This window comes from Theobroma umbraticum, unplaced genomic scaffold (assembly GCF_002168275.2).
Source record: "Theobroma umbraticum cultivar Fairchild unplaced genomic scaffold, ASM216827v3 scaffold_55.0, whole genome shotgun sequence".
NCBI classification, from domain to species: domain Eukaryota; kingdom Viridiplantae; phylum Streptophyta; class Magnoliopsida; order Malvales; family Malvaceae; genus Theobroma; species Theobroma umbraticum.
The window spans coordinates 1,173,669-1,193,438 of NW_018397270.1; the positions used below are offsets into that span (position 1 = coordinate 1,173,669).

Genomic DNA, 19,770 nt, shown 5'->3' on the forward strand with positions numbered 1-19,770 from the left:
GTTAGAAAAAAGCTAGGCCAAACAAGCTCTTTGCAGACAAAATGGGTTATAGATCTCTCAGAAATGACCAATATGCCATTAGTTTATCGTTACAGGCGTATGTGAAGGAGATAAGGCCACATGAATTATGATTTAAGACTTAGGCTTATCCTTCAACATGATATTATATTTGCCTAATGTGCCATTTAGAACCTAGAATATGTTACTCAATACTATTTAATTATGACAACGTTTTGAGATCCCCTATCAGTGAATAAGAAGAAATTTATGCAAAACATAAGTTCAGTTAGTTGTACGGCAATTTCAAAATGCAGTACATAAACTGAAGAAATGGCATGCAATTTTTTTTATTTCTTAGGTGTAGGGTTTTACAAGCTTTCATTCCAATTAGAGAACACCTTTGTTCTTGAAGCATCCTCTCAAACTCCTTCTGTGAAGCATTAATCTACACATAATTATAGAGGAACAATTAATAAAAATGACAGTTTACAAACAATACTTCAGGAAAAAGAGGTTACACAAGGATAACAATCAGTCATATCATCGATGTCATATACAAACAACGCTTCGATAAAAAAGGGCTACATCAAGGATAACAATGTGTCATAACATGGATGCTTATCTCTTAATTCAATGAAATCAGATAAATTGTACAGGCAATTATATTAACACCAAGCTGCACTTATCAATAATAACCCTTTTTAACCAAGACCAAGCTTGAACATTTGGCCATGTCTCTAGAGAGGTTTTTAATTGTTGATAAACTATAGTGATGTTTAGTCTACGGTAGGGACAAAACTAAGGAAAAAAAGGAAGGTCTTATTATATCATAAAACGAGAAGTGCCTTGTCTTATTTACCATCCATAAGGACAGGATGAAAAGAGCATTGCTAATTGAAATTAAAACAAAACAAATCCAGTGAACAATTAGCATTGCCACTATCCTCAGAATTATAATAAGGGAAATTGGCTAAAATATATAAGTAGCTCAATGCTTCAATCCTCATTAACTAATACAAGGCTAAAACTATCATGATGTTTTAAAAAGTAAACTTACTATTTCAGTTGCATGAATTTAATACTTTTTGTTTGCATAAGATGCCTCTGTCTCTCTCTCACTTGCCAAAGTGCTAACCATCAGCACATGCTAAGTGAAAAGTTGTTACCCGTTTATTTCAAGTTATTTGTTAGCTATTTATCATCTTGGTGTGATTAGGATTTATGTATTATTTATGTAATCAATTTAGAATCTATTTATTATTTGTTTATGAGTCATCAGATAGGATGAGATATTATCACTATGTGTAATAATATCAATTAATTTTATAATTTTTTGAGTTGTTCACTATATCTAAAGACTAAACTCTTTAGTTTTGCATGTTGAATTTGGATAAATATGCCAACGTTTAGTTTCCTTGGAAAGCCGTTATTTTCACTTTCTTCCTTTGTATCTCATACACATGATGCGGTGGAAAATTGCTTAAGCTTTTTATTTTAGTAAGCTTATTTTAATCAAGGTTACACTTGGCAGTTGTATTGTCATTAGGGTTTTAGGGTATAGCTTTTAAATACAATGTTGTTTTAGGTTTAAATTAGATTTTGGATGATGGATGTTTGAGATTTTAAGTATATTGATTTTCTTCCTTTATTAATCCTTTTTGGTTTTCTCACCTAGTTCTTCTCTTTCTCCCCTAATTTCCTCTGTTCCTTTCTAATTGCTTTTGTCTAGTTCTAATTTTCTCTCTAAATTTTTATTTTCTATCTCTTTCCCCCGTTTTACATCAATTTGGCATTAGAGCTCTAAAATGGCTTTTACTATTCGTCTATCCTCTCGATCAATAAATAAAAAAAAAATCCATCTAGGCTTGTTTATGGAGAGCAAAAAAAAGAAATTCCAAAATACAAAAGTGCCCAAACAACGAGAAAACTAGATTCCCCCCATTGACCATCCAATCACCAATATTTGTTGCCACTAGCTCTGCCGGTCTCTCATCGATAATTCCATTAAGTGTCATCACCGTTAGCCTCACCATGCATCAGAAAAGAATTTAAGAAAAACCAAAACTATGAAGCTAGATATGTTGCTATCTATCCACTGAATAGAGGCACAACCACCATTGTCACTAGCTACAAATGGTCTTGCAGGTGAAGTTTCATACACAAAAGCCATTGCACATGCTAGGTTAGGTTGTCGCCATTAAGGGTTAGGGCACGTTTCGCACACTAGACTGCACCACCAAATGCCATTTCACCAACCATTATCATGTCAGCATCCACATTTGCGCCATGCAACATGAAACATCAAGAATTTTTAGACCCTTCTTTGCTAATTTTGACCTTTGGATTCCAAATTTGAAGTCCAATTTGAGAGGTTCTGTAACACCCCGTACCCTCATTTAGAAATTGATAAGAGTCTATTGATGAGCAAAAAGGTTATTTGACGTAAGCCTAAGTGTCAGAGAACGGTGATAGGTAAAAAAAATATTTTTAAATAAAATAATATTTTTATGAATAAAATATTATTAAAATATTAATATTTTATTTATTAGTGAGATTAGTTAAAAAAGAAGATTATCTAAGTGGGGAGAAGAAGAAAAGAAGAATACCGAAGAAAAATGAGGTTAGCGAGACTCACGTGTCTTTATTAAAGGGAGCACAAGCGAGTAAGTATATATTTAAATATTATGATGACACGTTGATGGGGTGCAAACCTTATAGTATATTTATACACACATCAAGAAAGGAAATAGAAAAAAATTAAAATTTAAGAAGTGATGGGAAGACTTAATAAAAAGGATGAGAACTTAGGAGGGTTAAATGGTAATTTTACTATTTAGATTGGTAAAAGCTTACAAAGGAAGCTTTGACTTTTGTTTTTCTTTTTCTCTCTCTCCATGGCCGGCCAAACATGTGAGAGCTTGTTGGGAATTGTGCACAAAGAAAGAAAAGAAAGGATGGGAGAAGGAAAAAAGAATAGACGAGATTTTACTACTTGTTGACTAAGTGAAAAGCTTTGAATTTTTCTCTTGACTTTTGTTTCCTTTCCATTCCACATGACCGGCCAAGTGGTGCCAACTCTTATTATTTTTCACTTTATTCACATTTACATGTCACCAAAAATTTCGCTATTTAAATAATATAATATAATACAATAAAATGAATAACATATCATTTTACTCATTATATCCAATAATTATATTTCTTTTCTCTCTCCCATTTAAACTTAACCTATATCTCATATGATGTAACCTGTTCTTGTATCAAAATTATTTTAATATTATTTTATTTTAAAATTTTTCACTTGTCTTATCAAGTTTCAAAGTGTCTTACTTTGCCCTAATTCACTTCAAATCCACCTTTTAACTCCACTAACTCATTTTTAATAAGATATTATTATTTTATTATTTTATTTCAAAATATTCCTTTCATCCTTCACCACTCTTTAGCACTTCAATTAGCTTCAATTGACCTTTGTCTTATAGATAAGGTTATATGGGCTACTACACCAAGGTATGGGGTGTTACAACTCAAACTTCTGATGCCTTTGATTTAAAATCTTCTTCCCAAAATGTTTTAGCCTCAATTTTCCCTAAAGAAGAATGAATGGCTAAACCACTAAAATGGAGTCTTAGAAGGTAAAATGGACTCGATGGAGCATGCAATATCTATTATAAATCAAAAGTTAAACAAATAGTAAAGAGATTGGATAAATGTACGGTGGGGGAGGAGGCTGAACCCATAAATTGACTAAAATGTGCTCACAACTCTATATAGTAAAGGTATTCCTCCCACTCCAGGAACAAACTTAGGGAATGGTTGAGTCCTTAGACAAGCTGTTAAAGTAGAATTAAAGAACCCTAAGATCCTCCAAAGTCCAAGGGTGAAGTTGATTGTGATGGAAAATTTGTAGATGCCCATCTAGTCTTAAGCATGCATATCATTCTAGTGAATCTTTTAGGACTAGTAAAGATTATGACACTGAAAGAAATTTTCAGCAAGATAGCTTACATGATAAGGGTGATAGGAATTTCCTTAAGCATCGAGAGGGCCATAGGCATTTTCTTAGGCAACATGAGGATTACCCTAAGTATGGTACACTTTGTTAAGGATGATATGCATTATCATGTGTATTCTGATGCTCACAAGTCAGACAAGGTTGACCTATGATCTTTTGATGAAAAGATTGGCTAGAGTTGAAGAACTATTATGAATGTTGTCAGGTGAGTAATATAGAAAAAGTGCAGTTTGCTATAATAAAATTGGTAGGTGCAGCCAAGAATGGAATGGTGTCCAATAGGCACTGGAAAATTTAGGTGACCCTCCAATTACTCAATGGATTGTCAAGAGACAAAAGTTGAAAGAGATGCACTTACCTCCCTATCATAAAAGTAAATTGTATCACCAACTTTTAAACCTTAGACAAACTACTATTGTGTCTAGTTACATGAACAAGTTTGATGAACTTATGCTTAGGGTGCAAATATTTGAAGAAACTTTTTCACATAGTTCGAAGATTTATTCATGGGCGTAGAGAGGAGATTAGGGAGGCTGTAGAGTTGTCTACTTCAGATTGTTGAGATGAAGGTTACCATAGTGTCTTAGTTGCCAAGAGATATACAAGGACTATTACATAGGTTTTCTAAACAATTTTGATAGCCACGATCAATCTAGAGGAGTCTTATTTTCAAAGCTTAAAAATAATAGCACTACTAAGAATAAGGAATTTTCTTCTCGAAATTCTAGTTGTTGTAGTTCTAAGGCATCGAATAGCTCTTCAGTTCAGAGTTTTTGATGTCATGGTAAAGGTCACATAGCTTTAAAATGTCAACAACAAGCCTTATTTGTAGAACAAGACTTTGAGGAACCCTTAAAGGGAAATGTTCAAATAGTTTGAGGATGAAGATGACCTAGGAAAGGATGGTAATGCCCACCTAATTACCTTGATGATGGGTGATGTGAATGTTAGAGATTGATTATAGGGTGGCGGTGGCAATGAGATCATCAATATTGGTACTATACCTACTAAGTGTACAAGTGAATTCCCTTTTTGGGGTTTTATGATGGAAATGGAGAATTGTAATTATGGTTTGAAGTCAGCTATTACAGGGATTAACCCTAAGTTCGCTCATAAATTTCTAGACAAAAGTTCATTTTATTGCCTAACTAATAATCAATCCCACATGCTTCTTGATTTTATTCTTCCACATGACACTTTTCTTTTTAATCATTTGAAATTCTTTTATAAATGTATTTTTGATATCCATGCTAGGATTAGACAAAATTTTTACAAATTATATAGATTTAAATTTTACTATGGACATGCATAGTGATACTAAGAAATTTGCTGCTATTGATGATGTCCTGGTTCGCATCACTCTTGAACATTTGCTTGACTATTTAATTAAATCGGTTGCCAAATCCATTTACCCTTATTTCTTCATCCCACAACTTGGACTTATTGCATATTTATTTGCTTTCCTCAATCAATTGAATGTTAATAATGTTTCTCATGTGGAAAATGCATTACTTGAGCAGGATGCTTTTAAGCCTTTTGCTTTATCTGCTAGTCTTCCTACAAGCATTCTACTCATGACAATGATTCTTTTTCATGCATTTGTTGATTCTTATCTAGACAACTATCACTTATCTTCTTCATTGGAAAGGCAGCTTATGTTTGCTATCGATGATGTCATGGTTTGCATCACTCTTGAACTTTTGCTTGACTATTTAATTAAATTGAGTGCCAAATCCATTTACCTTTATTTCTTCATCCCACAACTTGGACTTATTGCATATTTATTCGCTTTCCTCAATCTATTGAATGTTAATAATGTTTTTCATGAAGAAAATGCATTACTTGAGCAAGATGCTTTTAAGCCTTTTGCTCTATCTGCTAGTCTTCCTATAGGCATTTTACTAATGGCAATGATTCTTTGTTATTCATTTGTTGCTTCGATTCTAGACAACTATCACTTATCTTCTTCATTAGAAAGAAGCTTATGTTTCCTATTTATGGATTTCACGAAGCAAAATAAAGTTTCCATTCCAACAATTCGTAGTCAAGTTCTTTCAACCGAGGGTGAATGATGGAGTATCGGTTAGGCTCTTTATTTTTTTTATGGGTATTTTAATCAGGGCTATATTTGGCATTTGCATTGTTATGAGGGTTTTAGGGTGGAGCTTATAAATTCAATGTTATTTGTGGATTTAATTAGCTTTTAGATGATGAATATTTGACTTTTTGAGATGTTAATTATTGTGATTTTCTCCTTTTACTGATTGTTTTAGGTTTTCACCCCTAGTTCTCCTCTGATTTCTTTCTATTCCTCCCAAATTGTTTCTATCTCTTTTTTGCTTTCCCTCTAAATTTCTATTTTCTATCTCTTTCCCCTACTTCTTTTGCACCAGTTGGTCAATATGGAAAACCACATACTTGCCAAGTTAGAAAACGTTGTCAACTAGATGAGAAACTATCTGCTTCCTTGATATTACATCTAGAGCAAGTGAGCTCTTTCTAAAAGTTTGATCAAGATGATCAATATGAAGAGATGAAAGTCTTTGTTGAGTCAAGCAGTAGAAGGAGGCCATCCTCAATTACAATTAGTTGAAAACTTCAAGGAAATGGCAAATTTTCCAAGCTTACCACAACTTCAACTACTAGACGACAAAATTCCTACAAAGAAAAAGAGTGGTCTTTTGTGTGTCATCTTATAGGCATAAATATGTTCAAAAAGTACCACGTGAAAACATGTGGAGGGCTTATGATTATGCTTCATCAATAAAACCTTCAAGGTGATAGGGAACAAGAGAAAAGTTTCTAGGTGCCACATGGACATGGTCCATTACATGGATGAATTTCAAAGAACCAAGGAAGACTTCAAGAGATGATTCCATGATTTCCAACATTGAGGACACAACCATTCTAAGAGGTAAAAATTTTTCTGTTTATATCTTGTTATTAGTTAGATATTTATTACCTTTATGTGATTAGGATTTATGTAGGGTAACTAAAATTTATTTATTGTTTCTTCATGATTTATCAATAAGGATGAGATATTTTCAACTAGTTGATATCATCAATTAATTTTATTATTTTTTGAGGGTATTAGCCCTATGTAAAGACTAAAGTCTTTTGTTAAATTTTGTAATTTAAATTCTTTGAAATTCCTTAGAGTAAAAAGAGTTTCCCAAGAAAACTCTTATTTTCACTTTCTTCCTATTTATTCGTTACACATTAGAAGCACTCTAGGATGGTATCATAAAATTAACAAATTAATGAGCAACCATTCCCCTTCCATCACGGTTGATAGTTTTGGTTTAGTATTGCTAACCTATTTCACAAGGAACAAACAAGGACAAAGTAACTAGTTAACAAGTACAGGAACAATGCTCATGATAAGATAAATTAAGTTTTGTAAGAGCCACATGCTGATAAATAAGTTAAATACAGATATCCATTTTGTGTGGAATACATAATGCAGCATGTGATTTAATTACTATGCCTCACCTCAGAAACCAATGCCTTGGAGCTCCAAATAAAGGCTCCCTGAATATAACCATCTATGTAAATAAGTCCAACGCACAATGAATAATTTAGTAGACCATAATCAAACCATTGCCAAAAATAAGAGGAAGTAACTATCACTATTTTTCAATTGTTTAAGATAGAAAGTGAAACTTATGGCTAATGATAATCACATGTTGGGTCGCCACAAAGCAAATTGAAAAAAGCACATAGTTAAGTGGCAGCCTTTTAATTGCCAAAAGAGGCAGAATAGCAAGATATTTCTAAATAGCTAACAGTTAAGTGGCACTTTTCTAAATACAAGTAGTCATAGTTCTAGGAATTTTCTACTTATAAGTAGCATCTACCATCATGCAAAAACTGGGATACCAAAATTGATTAAAGTGAAAACTTTCTTTCGTGGAAAATAAAAATTAAAAGAAGAAACTTGCAAGTTGCAATAAAATTTGTGTAAAACTAAGCTCAACAACTAACATGGAAATAAGTAATGAAGTTTGGCCATAAAAATTTGCATCAATTGAAAAATGGAATAGAAAGTTAGAGGAGCTGGAAAAAGAGTTAACAAATGTCAGGCATATGAAAGAGGGTTATAATCTCAATTGAATAGCAAAATTGATTAAAATGAAAACTTTCTTTCATGGAAAATAAAAATTAAAGGAAGAAACTTGCAAGTTGCAATAAAATTTGTGCAAAACTAAGCTCAACAACTAACATGGAAATAAGTAATGAAGTTTGGACATAAAAATTTGCATCAATTGAAAAATGGAATAAAAAGTTAGAGGAGTTGGAAAAAGAGTTAACGAATGTCAGGCATATGATAGAAGGTTATAATCTCAATCGAATAGCAAAGTGGTGGAAAGAAAAGAATTAAAGAGTTTGGTGACCACAGAAATGGAGAAAAGCACATTATACGTATGTGTAAGATTTGTAGTCTTGACAAACTCGTCATTTTATATGTTTCTTTTAAATGTTGAAAGTCTCATATCGTCTTTTTGGTACACTGAAAGTCCATATTTCAACATATGTTTATCGTTGCACTAATGAGAGTTGCAAATGTCACTCTCTTACTATTCTGTTTTCAAAACTTTGCCAGATATTCTGCAAACAATAAAAAGTACCATAACATATGCATAAAAAATAATACACTTGTGAATAACTTCTTTTGTTATATTTATCTTCACTCTCTCTTAGTGTTTAGTGCATGTAAACACATTTGCAAGGGTTTTCTATACAAGGGCAAAGCGTAAAGACTGGGAATTTCTCTCTTCCAGAACTTCAAATGTACTAGACTTTCGATCACTATATTTAGAATTTTATTAGAGATGCATCAAAATCCCTTCCCAAGGAAATCCTCTGCTCCAAAATGTAGATGATTTTTTATTAACTATTAATTTATTAATTTACATTTATTCCTAAGCATGTCTTATCAGAATTAGATCTTGGATTTAGTTTAACCTCACAATGAGTGGGAAGGTTCTTTGGTTAAGTCCAATTTACAGGATGTTGTAAAGAGTTAGACCTTGTGGCTCAATATGAAGTTAAATAATTTCCTTCCCATCTTTCCCATGGTCCTTCCTTAACCATTTCCCTTTTCCTCTATTTTCCTTCTACCAATTATCAACTACACAGCTAGTCAAGAATAAGCAGACATCTTGGTGGCAATAACCACTCACTGTTGAAATTAAAAGATCACTCTGTTTCTCCTCCTTGGTTAGTCATTCCTCATACAAAATTATGGATTCACCACTAAGGATAGGGAGAGTGCCACGAAGATCAGTAGCAAAGTGAATGAGAGGTCAAGCCAAAGCAAGAGGACCTTGATAGTGAGAAAATGAGGGAAGAGTAAAGGAGAAAGTGGGGGAAAGGGAACAAGGCAAGTTGCCATCGTGTTGGATCTGGTCTTTGGCAACCATATCAACAACCAACTATGACTCTGGAAAGGAGGCTAGGGAAGCAAAAAGAGATAGAGCAGGGAAGAAAAAAAAATGGGAAAATGGAAAAATAGGAAATAAAACGAGTTTTTTTTTCAAAAAAAAAGTTAACAATAAATTAGATTAAAAAAACGCTTGATTATTTACTTTTACAGCTTAATCTAATTTTCCTTTTCTTCCTACTCACTTTATTTTTATTTTCTCTTAATCTAATATTTTATAGTAATAGTTATAATTTGGGTATTTTAATATAATATGTTTCTTTATCAATAAAAATAATTCTAACATAATTAACTCATCATTGTTGCAAATAAGATTGGCATTTTTTGATTTTGTAGTTAGAAAGAGGTAATAATGAAAGAGATGATATAATTAATTAAATAATACTTACACAATTTTTAAGAAAAAAAGATTTTATAAATAAATACTAAAAACATTTTGTATCAATTAACATGATAATAACAAATTAAAAACATACACCCTTTTTTCCAAATAGATTGTCCACCTTTATCCATAGATACCTATTGCTTTAAACACCTACAACTTTTCCCATATTTTATATGATTGTGATGAATTAATTTGTATGTTACAAGGTAAAAGAAAACAATTGGTGCTTTGTAACTTGGGGCTTGTTATTAAAATTCAAATACTTTATAATTTTAATGAAGACAACAATGAGAGATATTAAAAATAGCACTAATTATAATTAATTGTAGGATAAAACCCCCTTGAGGTTTCACTCTAATTCATTTTTGGTCCATTACTATTGAAAATGGACATTCCGTCCCAAAACCCTAAACACTGTTAATGAATTTTATAAAATGACTAAAATGCCCATGACACTTTATTCTTTCCATTTCCTTTACGTGATTAAAGTAATCTTTTCATTATTGTCTTCAAAATATTCAAAAAGTCAATATTTTAAAATTATTACCTTTATTAATTTTTATTATAATTGTAATATTCTTCAATTTACCATTATTCCTTTTTTTTTTTAACAGTTTCTTTTTTTATTAAATAAGTGATGCAACATGAAGCAAAAGCACCATTTTAGTACAATTATGGTAGAAGCATATAAAAGTTAAAAAATATAAAATATTACATATATAACCAAACTTTGATCTATAAATACATTATATTGAATATTTTATAATAACATTATAATATATAAGTCTTTCAAAAAAAACATTATAATATATAAGTATAGTGAAAATGGAAAAATATTTACAATTTTTATATAATATAATATAGCATTATATAAATTCTTTTGGAATTAAAATATTATATTATTTTCAAATAATATTTTAGTAATATTCAAAATTACACTAAATAAAATCATAAATATACAAATAAATTATATCAATTCATATTAAAGATATAATGTCTAAAATATATTCTTACAACAATATTGTAACTTATAATATAAACTCATAGAAAAAGTAGATATATAAAGAAATAATGTATTCAATATAACATAATATTACAATAACATAATAAAACAACTTGAAATATAAAAAACTATGATATGACTTTTATATTTTATGAATGCCATTTTATTATATTTAAAATAATATCATATTATAATATTTTCAAAATTAAAGTATTAAACTATATGTTATAAAGATATTAATAAATTAAATATTACATTAAACATACAACATAACATTCCCAACAATATATGATGTTGTTACGTCATAGTAATTAAAATATATAAGATAATTTCAAATACTTTTCAATAACATATTATTATATCTTTAAAAACGTTGTCTATAAATCTAATATTATTTTTCTTGTAATATTTAAACATTATATTACATATACAAACATTTTAATGTTTGACTTATTATTATTACTTAGTCATTTTGCAATTTAAAGTCCATTTGTTTTGAAGCAAAATATTTTTCGAAAAACATTTTCAAGAGTCAATACTTGTTTGAGAAATAGAAAATTGATTCCAAATGTAAAACATTTTATAAGTCAATGGGAACATTTTATTATAAATGAAATATTTAAGTGAAAATATTTTAAGTTTAAACAACAATATTTAACTTAAAATTTTTTTAACTTAAAATATTAATATTTAAATTATTTAACACAATTAAAATTAAAAAAATATATATTTTTTAATAAAATAATTCAATACAATAAAATTTTTATTATAAATTGAATAAATCTTACTATAATTATAATAAAAAATATTTCAATAATCGTCATTTGATGAATATACATTTACAAGTATAGATTTAAACCTTACTAATAGTTATAATAAAAAATATTTTAATGACCGTCATTTAATGGATACATATTTATAAGTATACGTTTTGGATATCTTACACAATTGATGAATATTTATATTTTTATAGTTTTATGGTAAAAAAAGTGATATGGTGAAAATTTTTGAAAATCGGAGTTTATTTTCATTACAGATATAGTTAAATGCTTTGAGAAATATCATTATTGATTTTGTTCATTTTCATATTCATTCCTAATTATAATCCCAAATTAACGAAAACTAAATGTCAACATTGTTTTGTAATCAACTCCTATATCTCATTTTAACACCCAAATAACTCTATGATCCAAACAATAGAAAATATTTTCGATTGTTTATCCAATAAAAAACATTAAATTTTAGGGTCTGTTTGTTCTAAGCTAAACTATTGTCCAAAAAAAGTTTTCAAGACTTATACTTATTTGAAAGATAAAAAATTTATTTCAAATGTAAAATATTTTACGAGTCAATGGAAAAATAGCCCATGGACCACAAAAAATGTCTTATGTCTCTAAGGAGCATAACACATTTTCCAAACAGCAAAAAAAAATAAAACCTTTATACTAAGTCTAGGAATATAAATCCAATGAATATTAATATTTAACTTAAAATATTAAAAATATAGTTAACTTAAAAAAATTTTTAACTTAAAATATTAATATTTAAATTATTAAAATTAAAAAATATTTTTTAATGAAACCATTCAATGCAATTATATTTTTATATATAAATTGAATAAATCTTACCAATTATTATAATAAAAAATATTGCAATGATCATCATTTGATGAATACATATAACTATAGATTTTGGATGTCTTACACAATTGATAAATATTGATATTTTTATAGTAAACACATAAATATAGGTTTTAGATGTCTTATACTATTGATAAATATTAATATTTTTATAATGAATACACATAAATATAGATTTTGGATGTTTTACACAATTGATAAATATTGATATTTTTATAGTGTTATGGTAAAAAAGTGATGAGATACAAATTTTTTTGAAAATTAAAACTTTAATTATAAACTAGCATTGTGTAAGAGTCAAGGAACATATGAATGATTAAATTGCACTAATCATTAAATAAAATACTTAGATATGAGCATGTTTAACTAGTAGTCATAAACACCCATTAATTAGATCCAAACCCGTTAATCGGATCCAAACAACTTAATTGCTGTAAAATATTTTTCACCAAAGGAAGATAATTTACTCAAGGAAAACATTGCGGTTCTATAGTACTACTGACAATAAGGGAGCAAAAATGATATACACCCACATGCATACAAAAGACTGTGAGGCAATTAACAGAATTTACTACCAAGTTGACAGGTCATGCATCCATCTAGCTTCCACTATTTCAATCTTATGGTCAACAACAATTGTTAACGCATGCCTCAAAGCCTATAACCTAGCAACTATGATTTCACAAGTTAGAAAAAGTCTGACTAAGGTAAAAGGCAAGGATCTAATCATTGTTTGAAACCTCATGATTAAGGAAAAGATAACAGAATTGATAGAGAAATTCATTAACTTAGAAGGGATAGAAGAATTAACAAAGGAAGATCATACTGAGAAATAGAAGAATTCAAAAATAAAAAACACATACGTGGGAGACCGCAAGTCCACACATTTAACGAGAAAGTCCAAAAAGATCAAACCCACACCTAGAAGCCTCCAAACTTAAGCAACCCACATGTCAACTAAAAGCCTCCAAACTCAACCAACCCATATGTCAATCAACTGTAGCTCCACACAGTACAAAATTATCACTCCACATGACGCAAAGATAAAGCACTGGCTTCCTTTTATATATAGTTATAGATACGTGGTTAAATATTTTTAAAAAATATTATTATTAATTTTACCCATTTCATATCCATTCATTATTTTCATCCCAAATTAGTGAATCAAATGACACCATTGCTTACTCCACTATTGATGGCAGAAAATATTTTCCATGATCCAAACAATAAAAAATGTTTTCAATGGTTTATCCAAACAATAGAAAACATTAAATTTTCCTATAAAATATTTTACAGTAAAAAAACTTTTCCTCAACAAGTTATTTTTTGGGTACCAAGCGGACCCCTCTTGTAAAGTATTTTACACACAAAATTTTCCCCCAGCAAGTCATTTTTCGGTTACCAAACGATTATATATTGTTTAAAGGAAACATACAGAACAAAACTTTTCATAGATAATATAACATAATAAAATATCACACTGATATTTAGAGTGTTCTATAATCACGAGATTATTCATTACTTAATTGTTAATAAACTATTTCTATACTGAATTATTTATTTTTCAACAACTTTATTATATTTTTCAAAATCACATACCAAACATATTTCTATTTTCAATTATTGGAAAACAAAAAAAAAAGAAAAGAAAAATTAAACGAAACACAAAACCTAAATAGGAAACCTCACCAGATGAACCTTAAATTATCTGTCTACCTCAAATTAAAATCCAATTCCTATCCCTTACTCTATTACTCATAAGACCCCAATTCCTATCCCTTACTCTATTACTCCTAAGACCCAAATAGTGTTTCCCACTATAGATTTAGGAAAATCCTTGCTTCCAAGTAACCATTTATGTTTACTTTAAATTCTTCAACGGTTAAAATGTTGTTAGAACTCAAAATACAATAAATATACTTTCTAAAACTCTTCTGTGAAAACTTATACATCTAAAACACAAGCATAAAAAAATTTTCAATATCCCTACAAGTAAGAATCGAAGCAATTATAAATAATAAGAAAAGTGAAATATATGCGACATGACTTTAGTATGCAATGTAACCAACAAGGATCAAGACAATCAGGCAGCCATTTGATTTTTATAACAATAATTTTCTTACTTTGAGCAAGTATTTTGGTTTTTCCACCTATGTGCTTTATTGACTAATCAACCCATTTTTTTTTCTAATACTTCATGGTAAATGATAAATGAGGATGAAGGATTCTTTTTACATCACTTCATCATTAAGGATACCAAAGGAGATGAACTCCAACTATCATTAATAGCACCTCCTTATTTATCACAAAGTAAGCATCCCCCTTATAGTTCCTACATGTAAAATTTAATATCTGGCCAAAAGAATGGTGGACGAATGCTCGTACACTTAGGTTTATAATATCTAACTTGAAGGATAGTGAAAAAAGATGTCTTTTGATATTCACTGGTCAATGTGTGATTCATCCTTTTAGGTGTGACTCTAACGAACCCTAGCAGTGAACTAGTATGATGTGCCATACTACTTGAGTGACTCCATAAGGTCCTGTAATCTCTCCAAAGTTATTGTAATTGCTACAGTTTGGTCAGACTTCAATTTCCTTTACCTAATGTGCTACTCAATTGTCGAGTTTAGTGTCACAAGTCAAGTGGCAATAACTTAGTTAATGAAATTATATACTCAAAAACATTATAAGGCATCCTGACTATTAAGCAGAATTCAAAATTTATCCGCTAAGACAATATGAGCACAATAGTAGAAATTAGCATCAGACGATTAATAGCCTGGCAGAATGTCATGATCACTACAATAGAATAATTTCCTGATCAGAAGGAAAATGCTTACCGCTCCATATGCCGCTTGCTGCTGATAATGATCAGAAGTCACGACCCAAACTTTGGGGCATCCATCCTCCTTCAGGGCTACTACCTGTTTTACATATGAGATGCCATGCTAGAAATCAATAACAACAAGAAGAAATATTACTTCGGATGATACACAAAGATGTATACTGAAGGTGTCAAGCAAAACAGTTTGCAAAACATATGCTGTAGAAAATAATTTACAAAGCTGACTAGGCTGACTCTGCTAAATGCAAAACTGAAACTGTCCCCTAATATTGTGCTATTCAATGCAAAAAGTTTACCAGAGGGGCAGCATCTTTATTTAATATGAAACTCTCAAATACTCCCCAACACATTCCAAAGCGTACATACACAATACTCCTGAACACATTTTAACCAAGGAGGCTTCAAATATTAAGATGTGGTGGTCTTTTATATAGTTTAAGGAAACACCTAGAAGGATATGCTGCATGTCCAACCAATTTTGGTGATACTTGTACAATCCCTTCATGATATATATTGCAGTTTCTTGAGCAAATCAAAAAACTGGTTTTATAGCTTTTTTTTTTTTTGGCCAAGAACATAATTTTATAGTTTAAAATAACTTATCATCAAACAAGAAGGCAAAGTAAAATTATCTCCATAATGTGAAGGGAAAAAAATACATAATGAGGCATATTGAAATCCAATCCTTCTATATATAAAACTAAAGATGCTACATTAACAGAAAAGGAACAATTCACCATTCTCAGCTTGTTGTCATCTCTTACCTCCTTTTCAATCCATGCATCAGCACAAGATTCTCCTGAGTAAACTACATCAATGCTGAAAGTTGTAAATTATTAACATCACACATTAAAGTTGAATTTTATCAACAGCAAGGAAATTCAATTATATAAATAAGTGACTTTTGAATATAAAGTATTTAAGACCATGCTACCATTATAAGGCATGTTATGTGCATACTATGACTCATTATGGAAGTCTCATGCAGTTGACTGCTATCAATATCAAGCATTTGACTCTTCATGTTACCTTTTTCTTTTTGCTAAACTTAACTTCTGCAAAAGATACATTGTCCTATGTTCTAAGCATTTCATGCAAAAGCTATAGAAACCACTAACATATCACATGCACATTACATTGAATCATAGGCCATACCCAATGCCTGACTTGTCATACTAAAACAAATACAGAGGAAAAAGATTAGCATAACCAATAGCAGAGATATATGACTGCTAACTGATCAATGACTGAATGTCAAATTCCTTAAGTTGAATGGCTGAGTATCACCTCCGTCACATGAGTTACTGCAAGTTCAAGTTTTTGAGTTGTCTCAATATCTCTTTTAAAGAAAAAACAAGAAAAAGGTGGAGTTATGCATACAATTTCAGCTTTAAGGAGGAGTATGAATTCTTGTACAGCATCTGACATGATGTAAATGAAAATGAAATATGGGTAGACCCAATACATGATGTAAAGCATCTGACATGCCAATGTTTGAATAGGATTAGTATAGGACAAATTGTACAATAAATTAAAAAAATATTTTGCTAGGAGTCTGAAGTAAACCAGAAGGAAAGGTAAACTAACTGAGGATAAACTTAAAAAGTTAGCAAGCATGCAGAATTGTGGATTTAGCAACAAAGAAATTCATCATCATTCAAGCATGGTGTTTTCAGCAAGATCAAATAAGTAGAAAACAACATATGCAGGCCTAATTTACAAAAATAACCAGAATGAAGTTTTCCAGTAGAAACAAGCAAGTACATCATTGCAATTATAATGGTTCAGATAATAGCTCACCTAGCTCTGTCAATAAATAACAATTCATCCATATGTAAGGGGAAGATTCACTGGTTTATCAAAACCAGACCTGGCAATTTGTGTTGTTGTGTCATAATCATGTCGTGTTTAAGTAGAGTATTACCAGTTAAATGGGTAAACGCAAACACGACATGATTAATTAACCAGGTCAAAATTCCAAACAAGTACACAGATATGTTTATTACACATGTTAGACAACATGACATGATTAACTCGATTGATGAACACAAATATGACATGTAAAACCCATTTAAACACGATTAACCTGTTTAAATAAATATCAAAAATGGATTAAACAAGTCATATTATAGGAATTGACACAATACCATGACTAATTAAACGGGCTAAAGGTGTCAAGTTAAGCGGGTTTAACCCATTTAAGACACACAATTGCCAAGCCTTACACATGTCAACACGTTTAAAACACAAAATATGGTAACCCTAAATCAAAACTTGCTTAACTCCATATCGTTCCCATGTAGCGTTAACAGGTCGTGTCCAAAATTGTCAAGTCTAGTCAAAACAAGCAAGTTTAAGCATAAATAATATATAAATATATACATATATATATATATTTTCTTGGTCAAGAACATAAAGAATAAAAAAAGATGGAAATTATTTTAGACAATAACAGAATCAGAATTATACAGTACCCAGCAAAATTTTCCTTGTGTGTAGGAAGTCCAGACATCATGGCATCAAACACAACAACCACTTTAACCTCTGAAAATATTTCAGAAATAACAGCGTTAGGACATTAAATCAGAAAACAACAATGGATGCACAAAAACATCTGTTATTAATCAAGTAACTCTATATTCAGATCCAAGATTAAGTTTCAATTCTAACAAACTTGATTAACACCTTAATAAGTTATAAGGTACTGAAGCACAAAGGTGAGATCATTATCATTTTCTAATTGGTGCATATATTAACTTTTGCTACATGTTTAGATAGTTTTTTTCTTTTTTTTGAAAATTATACGTGTTTAGATAGTTAAGCATCATGATCATGCAGAGAATTCCAAGGGGTAATAAGAAGTAAAGCATATACAAAATATTTATAAGCATTCCACTCAGGCCTGCCCAAAGGGTTTATAGGAAACTGATACAACCATAACTTCAGACAAGTAATGGAAGATACAAAGTACAAACCTCTAAGCATACTAAAATTTACAAGCTCATCTATTAGTTTTTGGCGTGCAATGTCAAGCCTTCCTTTCATAAAATGCTTCTTCAGCTTCATCCAATAGCCACATACATTGTAACCATCAACGAGCAAGACAGGGACTGCATCGTCTAAACCCTGGTTGGTACTGTAAAAACTTTTAGCACCAAGAAGCTGAAAAGTGGATTGATTCAAAAATGACCATAGAAAGAAACCAAGACAGTGCTTACTAATAAAGAGTTGTTGTAGGATCACGATAAAGTTCTGTATCATCTGGAGGGTCCTCCTTTTGCACCTTCTTTCTCCTGTAACTAGTAGCAGGCTTAGGTGCACTAGATTTCCTCTTTTGATATTCCTACGAGATTTTTCTCAGATAAGATAAAAGGATACAGAATAAATAGCAGCATACATATCTTAGAAGCAAACCAATGACATACCTTCCACAACTTTAAAAACTGCAAGTTTTGTTTGACATTGGATGTGATTCTTGGAGCAGCTGATTCGGGACCCTATCAATGGTAACCTTGTCAGAGGCAGTCTAAAATGGATGGCAAAGGTCCCAAGAAATGTAAAGAAATAAAATAATCTGAATAATTTGGAGAAAAATTCACCATATCTATTTAGCTCAAATAGTGGACGACTTGATTTACTCAAAACATTTTTTCCCAAATTGTTTTGGTCGGTAAGACTTAACAGTTCTTGAATTAGTTGATATACAACGAGAGAAGTATCTCTCTCTCCATCAAAGCCCGTATAATTTATTAAATGCTCTATATGATATGGGTATTGTGCAACCAAAATTGGTGGCATATAATTTGATAGTTCTGTGCTCTCGATACACAAATACTAACAAACAAGCGAGTTAAAAGGAGAAAAAGCGTGGTGAAAAGTGATTCACGTATCCTGACAATAGAAATAAACACTCAATTCACAAGGAGGTGTATTTGCGTATGATTTGTTTGGCCACACTAGTGATGGTAAACGAAACCCATTAATCCAAAGAGAGAGAAGAAAAGGAGTAGCACTGGGAATTAGAGCTGAAACAAAGAGAGAGAACAAAGGAACCATTGGAGTAAATGGAAAAACCTTATCGGGAGGAGGAGAAGGGGACTTATTGCTTTTGCCCATGAGGATGACAGTCATGCGCTTACAGTATGCAGAGGAGTAGCAACAATCTGGTAGCGTGATGCTTCTCATGTCCAAAGGGAGACCATAAATGACCCACTAGCTGATTAGCTCCGTTTCCTTTCTCATTTCGGTTTTTGTAGTAACTGAGTGAAAACTGGCAAATTGCAGATTGATTTGCAAACGGGCAGTGTAGGCGGGTTCGGATCGGTCTGTTTCGGTTTCAGTCTTTCTAAGCTTGCGCTCATTCCACTGTAGATTTATTTTGGCTCGTATAAATCGAATATTAAGAATTAATTAATAAATTTAAAATATGAAAATAT

At 30.7% G+C, this 19,770-nt stretch overlaps 1 protein-coding gene across 8 annotated transcripts in view; it reads right to left on the minus strand.

The window, feature by feature from the left end:
- Positions 1-19,692, minus strand: part of LOC110426135 (yacP-like NYN domain protein) — a 26,331-nt gene extending 6,639 nt beyond the window's left edge. Inside the window, exons 1-9 of one of the 8 annotated variants that reach the window (XM_021441256.2) lie at positions 19,409-19,690; positions 18,760-18,831; positions 18,553-18,677; positions 18,310-18,470; positions 17,809-17,878; positions 16,099-16,153; positions 15,330-15,413; positions 7,508-7,546; positions 399-445 (exon numbers count right to left, since the gene is read on the minus strand). In XM_021441256.2, the coding sequence (XP_021296931.1) occupies positions 399-445; positions 7,508-7,546; positions 15,330-15,413; positions 16,099-16,153; positions 17,809-17,878; positions 18,310-18,470; positions 18,553-18,677; positions 18,760-18,831; positions 19,409-19,519 (764 nt within the window). In that variant the 5' untranslated portion in view covers positions 19,520-19,690. Of the gene's footprint in view, positions 1-372; positions 446-7,507; positions 7,561-15,329; positions 15,414-16,098; positions 16,154-17,808; positions 17,879-18,309; positions 18,471-18,552; positions 18,678-18,759; positions 18,832-19,408 lie in introns of all 8 variants that reach the window. The other 7 variants (XM_021441259.1, XM_021441261.1, XM_021441262.2 and 4 more) reach the window with 7 other exon arrangements.
- Between the last annotated feature and the right edge of the window lie 78 nt (positions 19,693-19,770).